The following is a 14,614-nucleotide window of genomic DNA, read 5'->3' on the forward strand; positions in this document are numbered from 1 at the left end:
ATGCCTTAGCAACCCAGGTCTCATTGAAAGTTAATAGGACTTAGGCACTTTTGAAAAATTTACTATACATGTTTTTCACAGGCTTCTTAAATGACTGGGGGAGCCATTGATGGAGTTGAAACCCAGTAACTATGAGATCTCCACACTGCTCATGGTATTCCCATTTTTGGATAATGGAAACAGTGTGACAAGATCAGATCTCACATTTTTCATTTCCCATAAATGCCTCATGGAGGGAAAACCCCCCACTCATGAAAACCAGATTCAAATACTGAGTTATTTGGGTTCAAGTTCAACATGACCCAGAGCCCAAAGCCTTACTTTTCCATGACCTTATTTGGTCATGATCTTTATAAAACATTTTTTAAAAGTCCTCTTTCATAATCAGCATCTCTGATATTTGCAATTTCCATAAAAAGTGAGTGACCTCAGACTGTCCTCCCTGTTTAAAAAAAAAAAAATCCCTGCAGAGAATTTGGATAATACTTCTCTTTTGTGCGAGTTTCACTGTCTCTCAGACTGTGTGTGTGTGTGAGAGTGAGAGAGAGAGAGAGAGAGGTGGTTTATTTTAAAAGCAGAATTACTCCTATAGTGTAGGACTGAATGCTCTAAGGCAGGGGTTGGCAACGTTTGGCACGCGGCTCGCCAGGGTAAGCACCCGAACGTCGCCGACCCCTTCTCTAAGGTGAACTAGAACTTGATGGCTATGTAGACCTGGTATTTTTGTAATTGCAACAATTTTTCTCTCGCCTTTTTTTTTTTAATCAAAGCTTTTTTTTTTTTTAACGGGGGATGTGGCATTCACACAGTTAGTTTTTCTGTTGATGCAAAGTAACGTAATAAAATGTGAGTTACACAAACAGGGATCACTATTGTAAACCCCAGGAAAACAGAATTAGCCTGAATTTGATTTTTCTCCCAGAGGCAGTGATCCCCACGTACATGTCAAATTCCCTGATCTTTTATACCTCTATCTGCCCAGGAGGACTGAAAGGGGTTCCCTTCAGAGCCCATTAAACATCGCCCCTTCACTGGCAGGGTGCTTCACAGCTGAATGGTGCATGCTATTCTCTACCTTCTCTGGGCCTGATCCAGCACCACTTAAGTCAATGGGAGTTTTGCCATTTACTCCACCGAGAACAGGATTGGGGCCTATATTCCCTGCTTCCCAAGGCTAAGTGGTGGGAGACCAGCACTGGGAATCAAACCCAGTTTTCCCGGTGGGCAGTGTAGAGTCTCCCAATTAGGCTGCTCTACTTTAGATTTAAAAGAGAGTGTAATTTAGTGACAGGCGTCTTGGAGTTCTCGAGGCCATTTGCTCTGCCTTGCTGGCCATTCTGTTGCCACTGATTTTTAATGGTGCAAAAATGATCAGAGTTGTTGTTCTCCTCTTGCATGATGCCAGGAGTACGTCAGTTCATGTACTGAATCAGACATTGTTCCCATTGCTATGAGGAGACGGTGAGTAATAAGGGAGGGCCATTAGACTATATTAATACAAAAGGGTTCAGAGAGTAGTGAGTCCAATTTAACAGAATGTAATAGGGTCACCCTGGGATTCATTGTACTGAAACATCATTTTACACAGAGGATATATATATCTTTTTATATATATATATTCATATATATATATTCACACACGCGCACACACACAAAAAAGTCTTTGATAGGCTTTCTGGGTTCTAGCAAAAATAGTTGGCAGCTGCTATCTGTGAGACCAGAACGGGGCCTTTGTGCTGCCTGCAATGCCTGCTGCGAACCGTCTCTTAAGAACAGATGCTTGTGTTTATCTGGCAGGTGGAACTAGCTCCTGCCTGAGACAGGAATAACCTCCCATTGGAACACACACACAGCTCGTAGATTTTTTGCCTGGATCCAGTAGAGGAGTGGGATGCTCGAGGCAATCTAGGTAGTCTGATATTTGCAGCATTCAGCGTGATCTGAAGTGAGGTGTGGGGAGAGAGAGACAGAGAGAGAATTAGTAATGGGTTGTAATCTTTAATTGCTAAATTAATAACTTTCATTGCAAAACTGAGAGGCGAGCAATAGAATTTTTCATGCAAATGGGTCCAGAGGGGAAGCAGTGGCAGCTGTAATTACACATTTTTAAAAATAAATCCAGCTAACTTTAAAATGAAACATCATTTCAAAATGAGAAGTTGAAATGTTTCATTTAGAAAATGTTGAAACAAAATGTTTCAGCTCTTTCAAAAATATTTTCCTTTTTTTCGGGGCCAAAACTATTTGCCAAGTTCAACCTGATTTTGCAGTTTCAATTTACCCAAAAGTGCATTTTTTTGGGAAAATAAACTATTAATCTGAAAACTTCCACCCAATTCTAGGTTTTCCCCATTTTTTAACCCTCTTTTTTCCTTCTGGTAGTTAACTGATGTAGCCGTCTAACTTTTCCTGACACTATTCCCTCAAAAATCAAAACAGCCAGTTACAAAAGCTTTGCAGACCTATACAGGTGAATTAAGCTCCTCTCATTGCAAAATTCATGATCTAAGATTGAATGATGTTAGCCAAGTAAATCTCATTTTAAACTGACAGCCAAACAGAGAATTTAGGAGTATAGTGCCATTTTACAGCTGCATAAATCTCCTTGTACAACAGATGCTATTATCCAAGCACTTTAAAAATAATGAATCAGCTGAGTATTCTCCATGGAGGGAATCTAGTTTGCACACGATGTGTTCAGTCACTGCTAGCGTATCTGGGCCAGCTTCACCATTGTTTTTAAACCACTGTTTGAAAGGGGGTTGCTAAGTGGATGAAGCAGTTATAAATCTGCAGGTTGGTTTTGGTTTAGGGTTCCTTTCCCATTTCCTACCTCTCCATCTTTTGATTCCAGCCTCAGCTCCGTCCTGCATGTGGCTTCCATGTTGCCGGCCTCTGCGTTAATTTCGATTCCCTTTGGAGCCTCCATCACCAAAGAGCGGGTGGGTGACTCGAGTCTGTAATGCAGTCAAGATGGGATTATATCATTAGCTGCACTTTGATGTTCAATCTGAGCGTTTCTTCTCACCCCACTCGGTTCCCCAATGCCTTGCACCTTAGGTACTCATTGAGGGCCCGAGCCAAAGCCCATTGAAGTTAGTGGTAAGACTCCATGTACAAAGTGGGTATGAAACGTTACCATTCTAATCTGGTAGCATTTCCCACCTACTTTGCCCAGATGTAGATGAAGGAACAAGGTGCAAGGCACCGGAAACTCAGCTTCCCAGGCCGATCAGTTTGCTCGCTGTTCTCACAAGTTCAGACATCTGTTAAATAATCAATACCACACCCTGGGCATAATAGCAAAACGTTGTAATTCTAATACTTATCATTTCCATAGGACTTTGCATCCTCAAATCACCACACAAACATGATCAAGCCAATCCTCGTGACATCTCTGTGAGGCAGGGAAGTGTTAGGTTTATTTAAGTAATGGGAATACTGCAGTAGAAAGGTCTAAATGACTTGCCCGAGGCGGTGAACAAGGATTAGAACTCAGGAGGTCCTTGAAATGAAAACCCTTGAGGAAAGTTCACCTGTTCGGAGCTAGGAAGAGATTAAGGGCTGCTTGTCCCCACTTGTCAAAACCCCACAGGGATGGGCAGGCCTAGTGCTTTAACCGCTCAATCGATGAAAGCTCCTGCAGGTTCAGAAGCATTCTGATCTCAAAAGGGGATCAGCTGCCTGGCACAATGGGTACAGGGCATACACTTCAGTCTTGCATGGTGCTCCAGGCTCTCTGGAGAACTGTGGTGGGGGGGCCCCTCTCCTGCTCCTTAGGCTGCATGGCTCACTAAGGCTCTGTCTCCATTGATGCAAAGGTGTATTTTTTACAGCAAGCTAACAAACCGGTGCTAGTTATCTCACTGTAAAATCCCAGTGTTCGGTCAGAGAGCTAGGCGAGGTCGGCACTACCCCTGCCCACCCTGAGCCTGTGGCGGACCTTGCCTAGCGTCTCCCAGTAAAACTAAAGAGCGTTGTCTGAACTGCGTTTATACTGTGATAGCTACCATGGGTTAGTTATCTACAGTACAAATACACCTCTTTTGTCAGTGAAGCCATAGGCTCAGCAGTCTTCTTGCTATTAGTTTCACCTGCCTCCCCAAGCGGGCGTGAAGGCACAGACATTAACGCTGCTGCTGTGCCAGGGAAAAAGCAACCCAAAATGGCTGTCCCCTAGCTCTGATTCACCCCAAAGCCCTGTGGAGCCCCCCCCGACAAGCACTGCTGTTAACAAGGAGACGCTGCCATGGGCAGGTCTGCAGAAAAACAGCTGCTCCTTCTTCCCAACAGGCTGGTCTGCTTTTCCACAGGTTCTTTCTACTCTCGTGCTCCCTGCTATGCTGCCCTAAGGCAGTTACTATGGGTCTGTCTACACAGTAACTCCTCACGTAACGGTGTAGTTCTGTTCCTGAGAAATGCGACTTTAAGCAAAACGATGTTAAGTGAATCCAATTTCCCCATAAGAATTAATGTAAATGTGGGGGTTAGGTTCCAGGGATATTTTTTTCACCAGACAAAAGACTACACACACACACACACACACACACACACACACACACACACACACACACACACACACACANACACACACACACACACACACACACACACACACACACACACACACACACAGTTTTAAACAAACAATTTAATACTGGCACACAGTGATGATGATTGTGAAGCTTGGTTGAGGTGGAGGAGTCAGAGGGTGGGATATTTCCCTTACTGCTAAATGATGAACTAGCAATTGGCTGAGCCCTCAAGGGTTAACGCCCTCACTCGACAAGGCAGCAGGAATGGAGGGAGAGATGCGCATTTCCCCTTTACGTACACGGCCTTGTTAATTAGATCAGCTTGCTGAGACTGCAGCTGCTGCAAGCTCCCTCCGTCCTGAGCCCTGGTGTGTCCCCCCTGCTCTATGGAAGATGGGGTGAGCGGGGTGCAGGGGAGAGGGGGACACCCTGACATTAGCCTCCCTCTTCCTTCCCTCCCTCCCGCACAGCAAGCAGGAGTCTTGGGGAGCAGCTCCAAGGCAGAGGGCAGGAGCAGCACATGGCGGGGGGGAGGGACACAGCTGAACTGCAGGCAGCTGCTGCGCAGGGAACTTAGGGGAGTGGGGAGCTGATGGGGGGCTGCCGGTCCACCCTGGTTCCAAGCCCCCACCACCTAGCTGCACCGGGCTGCTCTTCCTGCAAGCAGTAGACAAAGCAGGCGGCTGCCAAAGATGTTAGAAGGGAGCATTGCACAACTTTAAACGAGCATGTTCCCTAATTGATCAGCAACATAACAACGAAACAATGGTAACTGGGACGACTTTACGTGAGGAGTTACTGTACTGCAATTCAACACCCGCAACTGGCCCAGGTCAACTGACCCGGGCTCGCAGTGCTGGGGCTCTGGGGCTGTTTAAGTGCAGTGTAGATTTTCAGGCTCAGGCTGGTGCCCGGGCTCTGGGACCCTGGGACGAGGGAGAGTCCCAGAGCCCAGGCTCCAGCCTGAGTCTGAATGTCTACAGTGCAATTAAAGGGCCCTGCAAGCCCGAGTTAGCTGACGTGGGTCAGCCATGGGTATTTCATTACAGTATTTCCCTATGTCCTCCTAATCATTAGCAGAGACTGCGACCATCTTATTCCAGCTGCTCCGTGAACTGAGAGACATCCATTTAACTTTTTTAAAAAATCAGACTTAAGCAAAAGATATCTGAGACCCTTAAATCTGTGTAAATGAATGCGAGTGATGCCAATACAAACTGTGACTCTTTCAGTGAAGACTGTGCTTTACAAATACACGTTTGTGTTTAGATTCTGGTCTCTAGGTCCAATTCTCCTCTCGCACCCATTTGATATTATTGGGACCGTCCTGATATTAGGGGCTTTGTTTTATATATGCAGCTATACCCCCTCCCCTGGAAAAAAAAGCGTTCCGATTTTTCACACTTGCTCTCTGGTCACCCTGCCCTCAGAGGACTTTATGCTGGTGGAAGTGAGAAAAGAATCACCCTACTAATCTTTGGCACTCAGGATTGCAGGTGGTTTATTGTATGATTTATTTTAGATCTCCTGAATGAATCCCTCAGACACCTGTCTTTAAACCAGCAGCAGAAAATCTATGCAAAGCCAAGCAGGGCAGCTGGGGATTTATGCACAAGAAGGGGTCTGAGTAATGTTTACAGAATACTTTCATTTGAAGCACTCGTTTAAGACACACACTGCTTTCCTGAGTTAAAACCTTATTCAGTCTCCCAGAGCAGAACCAATTTGGAGGCTAATAATGATAGGAAATGATTTAGTGATGAGCGGATCATTCAGAATCAACATTTGTTTTCCAGGAGCTTTCTGTAGGATTCCAACCTGCCAGGCTGTGGGTAAGCCTGCACTTACAGCAGTAGAGACACTAGAGCTCTTCATTGTTTGCTCTTCCTCTTACGTTTTCCATCCTAGTGACTGGCAGTTACGCCCTTTATTTTTTTTTTCTTTTTCTTTTGTGCTGAGGGCTCTTGAGGGCCTGATTCTGATCCTACTTACACCAGTGTGACGTGAGAATGCCGTTAGCCTGGTGTAAAAGCAAGATCAGAAGCAGGCCTGGAGATTCTACTGCTTTCCCCAGACACCACTTCGCTGGAGCTGCTTTTGCCCTAACGCAGGGGTTCTCAAACTGGGGGTTGCGCACTGTCAGCTCTGTGGGGCTGACATCCCTGAGCCCCCATTAAATTAAATGAATCCCCCCATTTTTAATTTGTAAGGGGGGGGCACAGTCAGAGGCTTGCTGTGTGAAAGGGGTCACAATACAAAAAGTATGAAAACCCCTGCCCTAAAGCATATGGGTTTACAGGGCAAAGACCTCTCCTCAAGGGCTTTCAGTGGGAGTTAGGTGCCTATGGGGCCTTTGAAAATCCCACGAAGCACCTTCTGCATCTTTAGGTGCCTAAATACTTTAAACATTCCAGCCCTTGATTCCCCACCTGGGATAAGCTTCCCGGCTGCTCAGGGATGTTGTGAGGATAAATACAGTAACAAGTGAGATGCACTCAGATACTGCAGTAATGGGGCCCAGGTAAGTGCCATGGATAGAAGATAGGCGTGGGGATACACCAATCTTTCTGCAAACAGCTGTTACCCTAATCAGCAGTACTGTCGAGGTCTTGTTATGCAGAAACGGAACAGACTCTGCCTACATAGAAATGCACGTCAGCATGTATATCGGTGACCTCCATCCTTCTCTGTCTCACTCATGCTTAATGGGCAGTGCTAAATGTGCTACTGAAACCCCTTCATTCCAATTTCTCGCTAAGATGTCTCAGCATTAAAAACGAACAGGTGGCGGCAGTTGTGCATCTCCCAGCAAAGCCTTCTTACGTTGGCGCTGGAAACACCGGGCAGCCGCTGATCAACGAGAGCAAAACTTTAAATGCTCTCCCAGGGCTTGCTTTAAAACTCCAGCAGTAACTGGCGGGAGGTCGGCATATCCGTTTGTTCCGTAGTTCCAATGAAATTCGTTCTCCTGGAGCGGTCATTGCTTACCCAGATTTCTACTCTTCATTTCCTTCATCATAAGCAGCCCCATTAATCACTTCAGCAGCTCGGATCTTATTTTCTTCCCATATCCCCTGCATCCCCTACCGAATGAAGTGCTGCTTTACTTACTATTATGAGCAACTTTCTGTATTCAGTGAGCAAGAAGAATTTGTTGCTGATGCTAAGGCAGCTTCTGCAGCAGTTGGAGGCTACCCTACCACGGACCAGCAGTGCTTTTAATGCAGCGGATGCTGTTCCCTACAAGAATGCGTGATGTAACTACTGCCTGGGGAAAATGTACTGGCATGCAGGCAGGTGTTGGATAAATACAGTACCTGTGATTCGCTGACAGTGCAAAGGGGGGGTACTACTCATTACTCTGAGCCACAGACTCCCCGTTACTGCTGAAATGCGGGACCTCGGATCTGGCATGTTCCAGACAGACATGAAGTTCAAGGGTACAACCCTGCAGCACCTTTCCCCTCCTTATCACACAGAAAACCCCCACCCATCTGAGCAGGAAATCACCCAGAAAGATAATGGTGACAGCGAGAGCTTCATTTTACTAGCACTCTCCCTTCCCCATCGGAGGGAGCTTCTGGGGAGAGCCCAGCTCCTGTAGAAACAGGACTGTCACTGTGGATAGGGGATCCAGGAAGTGTTTGAAGGACCTAGCATGCGACTTGAATGAATTTTAGGGAATACATGTGGTTAAGGGGCAACCCCTGACCCATTCTTTGAGCCCTCTCCCCAAAAGAAATGAACCAGCAGAAACTCCATGGGTGGGAACGCAGTTTCCTGTTCCCCACATGTGACTTTTCTGCACAAGGAACAATCCCAGCTCTCTGTATGGAAGAAGGATTAATTTACTTTTAATAGGTCATCGGCATATGATACAGTGCTGTGGCAACATGAGTTAATTTAATTTAACTGAGAAAACTGCGGATTGAGACTTGCCCATGTATTACTGAAGCTGTGGGTCATTATTTCCAATGGTTCTAATTACTTTTTTACAGCATCCTTCTGACCAGCAATAAGACTTCATGCTGGGCATAAAATTAGCCACTGTTAATATTATACTTGCTTATGTCTCATACAATTGATAAATTATGCTAGCAAATAAATGAAGAGCCACATCCATTTGCCAGCAATGAACCAGCATTTTAGGATGAGAGTTTCTCTCTTTTGATTTCTTTGTTTCACTACAATCAATAGGATCACCCGTTCATAATGACTTGTACCTGTGATACTGTTACTTATGAGCTGTCTTCCAAAGGACCTATTTTTTGCCCTAAAAGAAAACACAAGATTTTTTCAATTGATTAGATTAGAGATTAGATTAATTAGATTAGATTAGAAGTTAATTAGTTTTTGTTCAATCACCAAGAAACCGCTGGTTAATTTCAGTCTTTTTTTTTCTCTAAATTGTATTGTTTTAGTTCTGCTGGGTAATGGCACAGGACGGGTAAAAGCATCCCCACTAAGGAATGGGGGTTAAGAGGTCCTTCTAGGGGACAAACTATGACTGACTGTGAGGAAGACTTCACAGACTCATCCTTATGGAGTTTCCACCTAACTCTTGCAGCAAAAATGAGGCTAGATGCAGGGTTTACGCCCCATGCTTCCCGCCAGTATGGAAAATGCAGCTGGTTCAGTCGAAAACCTCACAACTTCCCAGAAGCTCAGGGCTGGGCCACTTCATTGGCTTCTGCCTCTGGCTGTCTAGCAGTGCATCTGCACTGGTGATTTGTAAAAACAAAACTAACTAAAACGTAACACATATTTGGGATGGAGAGAAAGAAGGGAGGAGAGAGAAAAGATCCCAAGCTTAAATGGGGACAGAGACGGGGAAGAGTAAGTGATATTGGGACTGGAGAAGGTGGTTTTAAAGCTGACAGAGGGTGTGTATAAGGGAAGAAATGCTAGCAGTTTCTTATCCCTAATCATGATACAGTATTGTGACCTCCAGTGCATATGATGTACAGTACTCAGCACAACACAAACACAGTAAGTACTTTACAAGCTCACAGCTGACATCATGGCTAATAATAAAAATATTTATCAATGTTACTTTTTGCATGGCGATATAAATCTTGTTTTCAATTACGTTCTAATGAAATGCATCAATTACTGTATGAATAGCGACGTACGATTGTAATCTCATCTAGTAGAGATAAATCTTATATAGGCAAGGTTTCTTCAACTACATTAATTGCAGATGTAAACAAAGATAGATTATTATCTTTGCATTCAACAATATTATTGTAACATATTCTTCTGTTTGGCAGTATTAATCACCATTCAATTTCCAACGGTTATGCTGCAAATCCATTATGCAAGTGACAACACAGATGCAGCTGCATTCTGAAGCAGGTTATTCTGTACTGTTGACTGAAGCTACATGTAATTCTGAGGGTAATCTGTAGAGGAGACTGCAAATGAAAATTCTTTCATCTGTAATCTGCAAATCCTTGGCTAATTTCTAGGAAAAACCCAGTGAATTTTGCTAGTTTACCTCTCAATACATGCTAAAGGCTACACGGCCTAATTAAACCATGAATAAGTCTAACTCAAACTGGGAAGGCTACAAAAACTCTGCTACTTCTGTCCTGGGACAGTGCAGAACCTAAATACCAAACTGAGCCAACAGAAAGAGACCAGGAATTGATAAAGTAATATGAATCTGTTCATGTGCTGAAAGTCACACATGTGTGTAGGTGCTTTGCTGGATTGGGGGCCTACTGCACTTCTTAGGTGGTAAAAGGAATGAAACCTCATGTCTCAGACCGCACCTGAGTTATGTACCAATACCTACTAATACATGGCCTATCATGGCTTATTTCTCTGTTCAACATTTTCACTGTAGTCTCTTCACCCCACCTGTCTAGCCCTCTTTCCTACCCCAGCGTCCTCTAATTTTAGCCTTCCTTCCGTTCCCAACCGCTGAACTCTCCGCAGAGTACGTGTGGAGCAGGGTGCCAGTCTGTGCGTAAGTGCTGCCGCATCTGTCATAAATGTCAACCACTCCCCCCTGCTTCTGTGCCACTAAGTCAATCTCACTCCATTGTCTTCAATCTCACTCTAAAACCTTCTTTTTCTCTTTCCCTCACCATTGTCTTTCGCCACAGAGATGTCACACACTGCAGATGCAAAGCAAAAGCAAAATGTATTTCATCCCAAGAAAGCATTATACATTTGCTGCTGTTTTTGCTAACTTCAGCTTAATGTTGATGGAGTCAATTTTATGTTGTTTTTTTCTTACCTTGAATTTCAGCCACTGTTTCTAGAGTACTTTCCCCCAGCATAGCTCATGTTAAAATAATACTCTCCTGTCCATACCTGGGAAACAACTACTGCAGAGAGTAAATATGTGAGAGAAGTGGTAATTGCCTGGCAGTTAACAGTTATAAACTATTATAACACAGGTTATAAATCATGATTAGAATAATGCTTAGTTGAAATTGATCTAAGGCCTGGGCGGTTCTAAACTAATCAGAGACTGAATTCGCATCCTGCTAGCAAGAACACGCCCCATGTGCACTATTGAGCTGGTGGAGCCCGTTGTTGGCTGTGCTAGGCAGGAGAGTCTCTGCTTTCATTTTAAAAAGAGGAAACCTTTTATTAAACCTAGTTTGGCGACCCACGAAGACCTGCCCTATTCTGAGTGATGCCTCATCTACCCCTCACCATAGGGATGACGTTCTTTATATATAGTTCATGTTATGACCCCAAACCTAAATACATGTCATGATTTTTATCCTCTAGGCACTGTTTACACATCCGTAATGTTGCAATAACTTACTCAGAGCCACCATAAAGTGCTACAAGCAGCAGAGTATACAGGAACAGAAGTGTACAGAATTTACTTCCACAGCCCTCCTTGTGATAGACTAATACACTGTGTTAGGGGAATTGCTGAAAAAGATGTAATCATGCAAAGTTGTCCAAAATGCTTTAGGGTTTTTTTGAAATTTTAAATAACCTCTAGGGTGGTTTACATGAAGGCATATACTGTACCTAAAAAGACACTAATCAAGATCAGACAGAAGATACCAAATGTAGCTAGGGAGGATATACTTTGAAAAACTACTGAGATCTAGGTTTATTGTAAACTGGAGGACTGGCAGAAGGGTAGAGATTGTCCGAGAAAGAAAGTATGAAATTAATGTTTAACCAAGAGAAGATACGGATGTGAAAATTAAAATCATCCGGATAATTAAAAATCTTGATTGTAAATCAAGGAAGAAAGGAAATTACCATAGAAACTGGGAGATAAGTCTAAAGTGATGTGTGATACATACTGATGTGGGTTGAAAAGATGGTCTGTTCAAATGGATGGGAAGGGATTTCAGAGCCACAGAGTGACTGATTTTTTTTTTAAATGTAAGGATGATGGCAATTCCACTTCCTCTTTGCCCAGTGGAATGTCTGCACATTGGTCTTGTTTAGAATCCCTACTGTGCCTCATGGACCTGAGCAGAGAGTTTAAAAGATAGATTAGTTCCATCCTGTGGTGTTAATTCTTTCTGTCTTAAAGCTCTAACGGCCACATGTTGCACTGCAGTTTCATCAGAAATATTGGGGACCCTTTATTTCACAGGACCCAGCTGGAGCAGTGAGAGGAGGCCGACTCTCGCGGCCCAAAACCTCAGCTGGTGTAACTCAGTTGACTTTAACTCAGCTATGTCACTTTACACCAGCTAAGGACCAGTTTTGAGAGCAGAGGAAGATGATGAAAAATACCATAGCAATTCCCCACGGGATGGAGAGGGAGGGCTTGGAGAGAAAAACGTGCCAGGTTATAAATGGCAGAAGGTACCGCGTGACAGAACATGAACGCACAGTAAGAGAAATCCCTGCTCTGGAGAGCCTACGAGCTGGGAATGGAAGTGTGGCCTGCTGGCACGTGCAGATTTGACACATGCTAACTGACATTGACACATGGCAAGTACAATAATAGCTGCCAACTAAACCACAGCCGCGTCGTTGATACCGCTGTACAGAAGTTAAGGGCCTGTAAGTGTTCTGATTATAATTCCTTATCGTCAAATGTCTCTAACTTGGACTAAAATTGTAGTCCAGGCCAAAATTTGTCAAGGAAGGTCTCAGCCTGCCGGTTATTTTGTGTGTGTGCTAATCAAAAGACTTGATGCTATGACCTGCTCTGCCCTCTCAGCTCCCACTGACTTCAGTTACTGGGTGTTCTTAAAGTAGCAAAACAGTGGCGTCTGTATTTTCCCGCATGCTTTCAGAATCACACATGGTACCTGCTGTCTTAGCTTACCGATGACTTATTTTGGTTAAGGGTCACTGAATATTTCCTGTCCAGCTTATCTACTGTACCTTGTTATGTTCATTTGTTAATACAAATTAAAAAAAAAATCACCCTTTCTGGTATGTGAGTGCATTGATTTCACACATTAAGAAAATCAATTTATTAAATGCTACGTTACCCCACCAAACCCCAAACACAATCTTAGAAAGAAAGGTCGGGCTTGTGTAAGTTGCTAATCAAACTTGGAAAGCTTTTCACTGAAAAAACGTAAATGGGAAGAGACCATGTCAGCCTGAATTCGGGAAGAAGCCGCTGTCGCTGGGTATTATTTTTGTGGGATGGTTGTCAAGCTAGGAAGGAAACAAAGGAGGGTACAACACATTCTAGTTCTTAAATGCCCCCTCCCCCCGACACCTCATTCACAATAAACTGTATCATGGTACAGCAGAAGTGAAAAGAACAGGAGTCCTTGTGGCACATTACAGACTAACAAATTTATTTGAGCATAAGCTTTCATGGGCAACAGCCCACTTGCATCTGATGAAGTGGGCTGTAGCTCACGAAAGCTTATGCTCAAATAAATGTGTTAGTCTCTATGGTGCCACAAGGACTCCTGTTCTTTTTACAGATACAGACTAACACGGCTGCTACTCTGAAACCAGCAGAAGTGAGTACATCACAATGGGTACTGCAGACCCAATGGGGAGGCAACACATTTCATCCCAGCTATGAGAACTTGTGAGGATAGCACTAAATAGCAGCCTCCAAGTGGGCTTGTCCTTCTAGAACCTGGGAGAAATTCACCCCTGTGCGAAGGCACCACACACAGATTACGTGCTACTTAAATTCCACTTAAACCCTATTTTGAGGCTGGCTTGGTGTGAGCATTTTGTGTAGGGGTGAATTGCACTCGCTAGCCCTCGTTACAGGTGAATTGTGGTGACCGAGCCATCCATGGCAAGATATCATGCAGAATACCCTGGTTTCAACTTGGAAGCACCTCGACATGATCGCCAGGGACTGGTTTATTACGCTAACTTGGGCCAACCTACTATTGCTTTACTACTTTCTAGTCCCTTTCCATGGTGGAATACATGATGCATCTTCCATGTTTGTCATACAGTTCCTTGTTTGAGTGCGTCAAGTAATCTTGCTGAACAGGCTAGAATTTGGTTGTTTATAGAGTTATTTATACGCAAGGTCCGAAAGTAGAGCTGGTGGGTGACATTTTTCTGGGAAAACCTTTTTTTTTTTTGCCCCAAAAGTGTAGATTTGGGTCAACTGAAACAATCAGCAAATTCGGGTCGATTTGTATACATGGTTTTGGCTGGGGGGGAAAAAATCAAAACGAAATGTTTCAACTTTTTATTTTGGAATTTCCATCAATTTTATTTATAAAACATTTTAAAAAATGCTTAAAATCAAAATAAAACCTTTTTGACATTTCGTTTTGCCAAAAAAATTGAAACATTTTTTGTTTCAGATCACTCACAAATGATTTCCCCCCCCAATTTTACGGAATTTTTACAGAAAAATCAGTTATTCACAAAACTCTAACCAAAATAATCCAGTACTTTCGAAGTACTGAATTAAATGCTAGAAGTGTAGTGCTTTGCAAATACAGCAGCCATTATCCACAACCCTCTGCATGCAGACTTCAACATCAGAACTGTTGCATCAGGAGAGGGAATGTTGACCCAAATAACCAGGTTCTCTTTTTGAAAACAATCATGGATTTTTAGCTGCCATTTGGACAGACACAATGGAGGAGGTATAGGGTGTAGCTAGAGCTGTGTTGGTCCCAGATATTAGAGACATGAGA

The 14,614-nt window shown here is 43.7% G+C and overlaps 1 protein-coding gene across 8 annotated transcripts in view; it reads right to left on the bottom strand.

Moving 5' to 3' along the window:
* Window positions 1-771: 771 nt before the first annotated feature.
* SGCD (sarcoglycan delta) overlaps window positions 772-14,614 on the bottom strand; it is a 501,599-nt gene continuing 487,756 nt past the window's right edge. For all 8 annotated transcript variants that reach the window (XM_034778041.1, XM_034778046.1, XM_034778040.1 and 5 more), the window contains 2 exons: window positions 2,834-2,957; window positions 772-1,940 (listed from right to left, as the gene is read on the bottom strand). In XM_034778041.1, the coding sequence (XP_034633932.1) occupies window positions 1,767-1,940; window positions 2,834-2,957 (298 nt within the window). In that variant the 3' untranslated portion in view covers window positions 772-1,766. The remainder of the gene's footprint in view (window positions 1,941-2,833; window positions 2,958-14,614) is intronic.

The sequence above is a fragment of the Trachemys scripta genome, chromosome 8 (assembly GCF_013100865.1).
Source record: "Trachemys scripta elegans isolate TJP31775 chromosome 8, CAS_Tse_1.0, whole genome shotgun sequence".
NCBI lineage: Eukaryota > Metazoa > Chordata > Testudines > Emydidae > Trachemys > Trachemys scripta.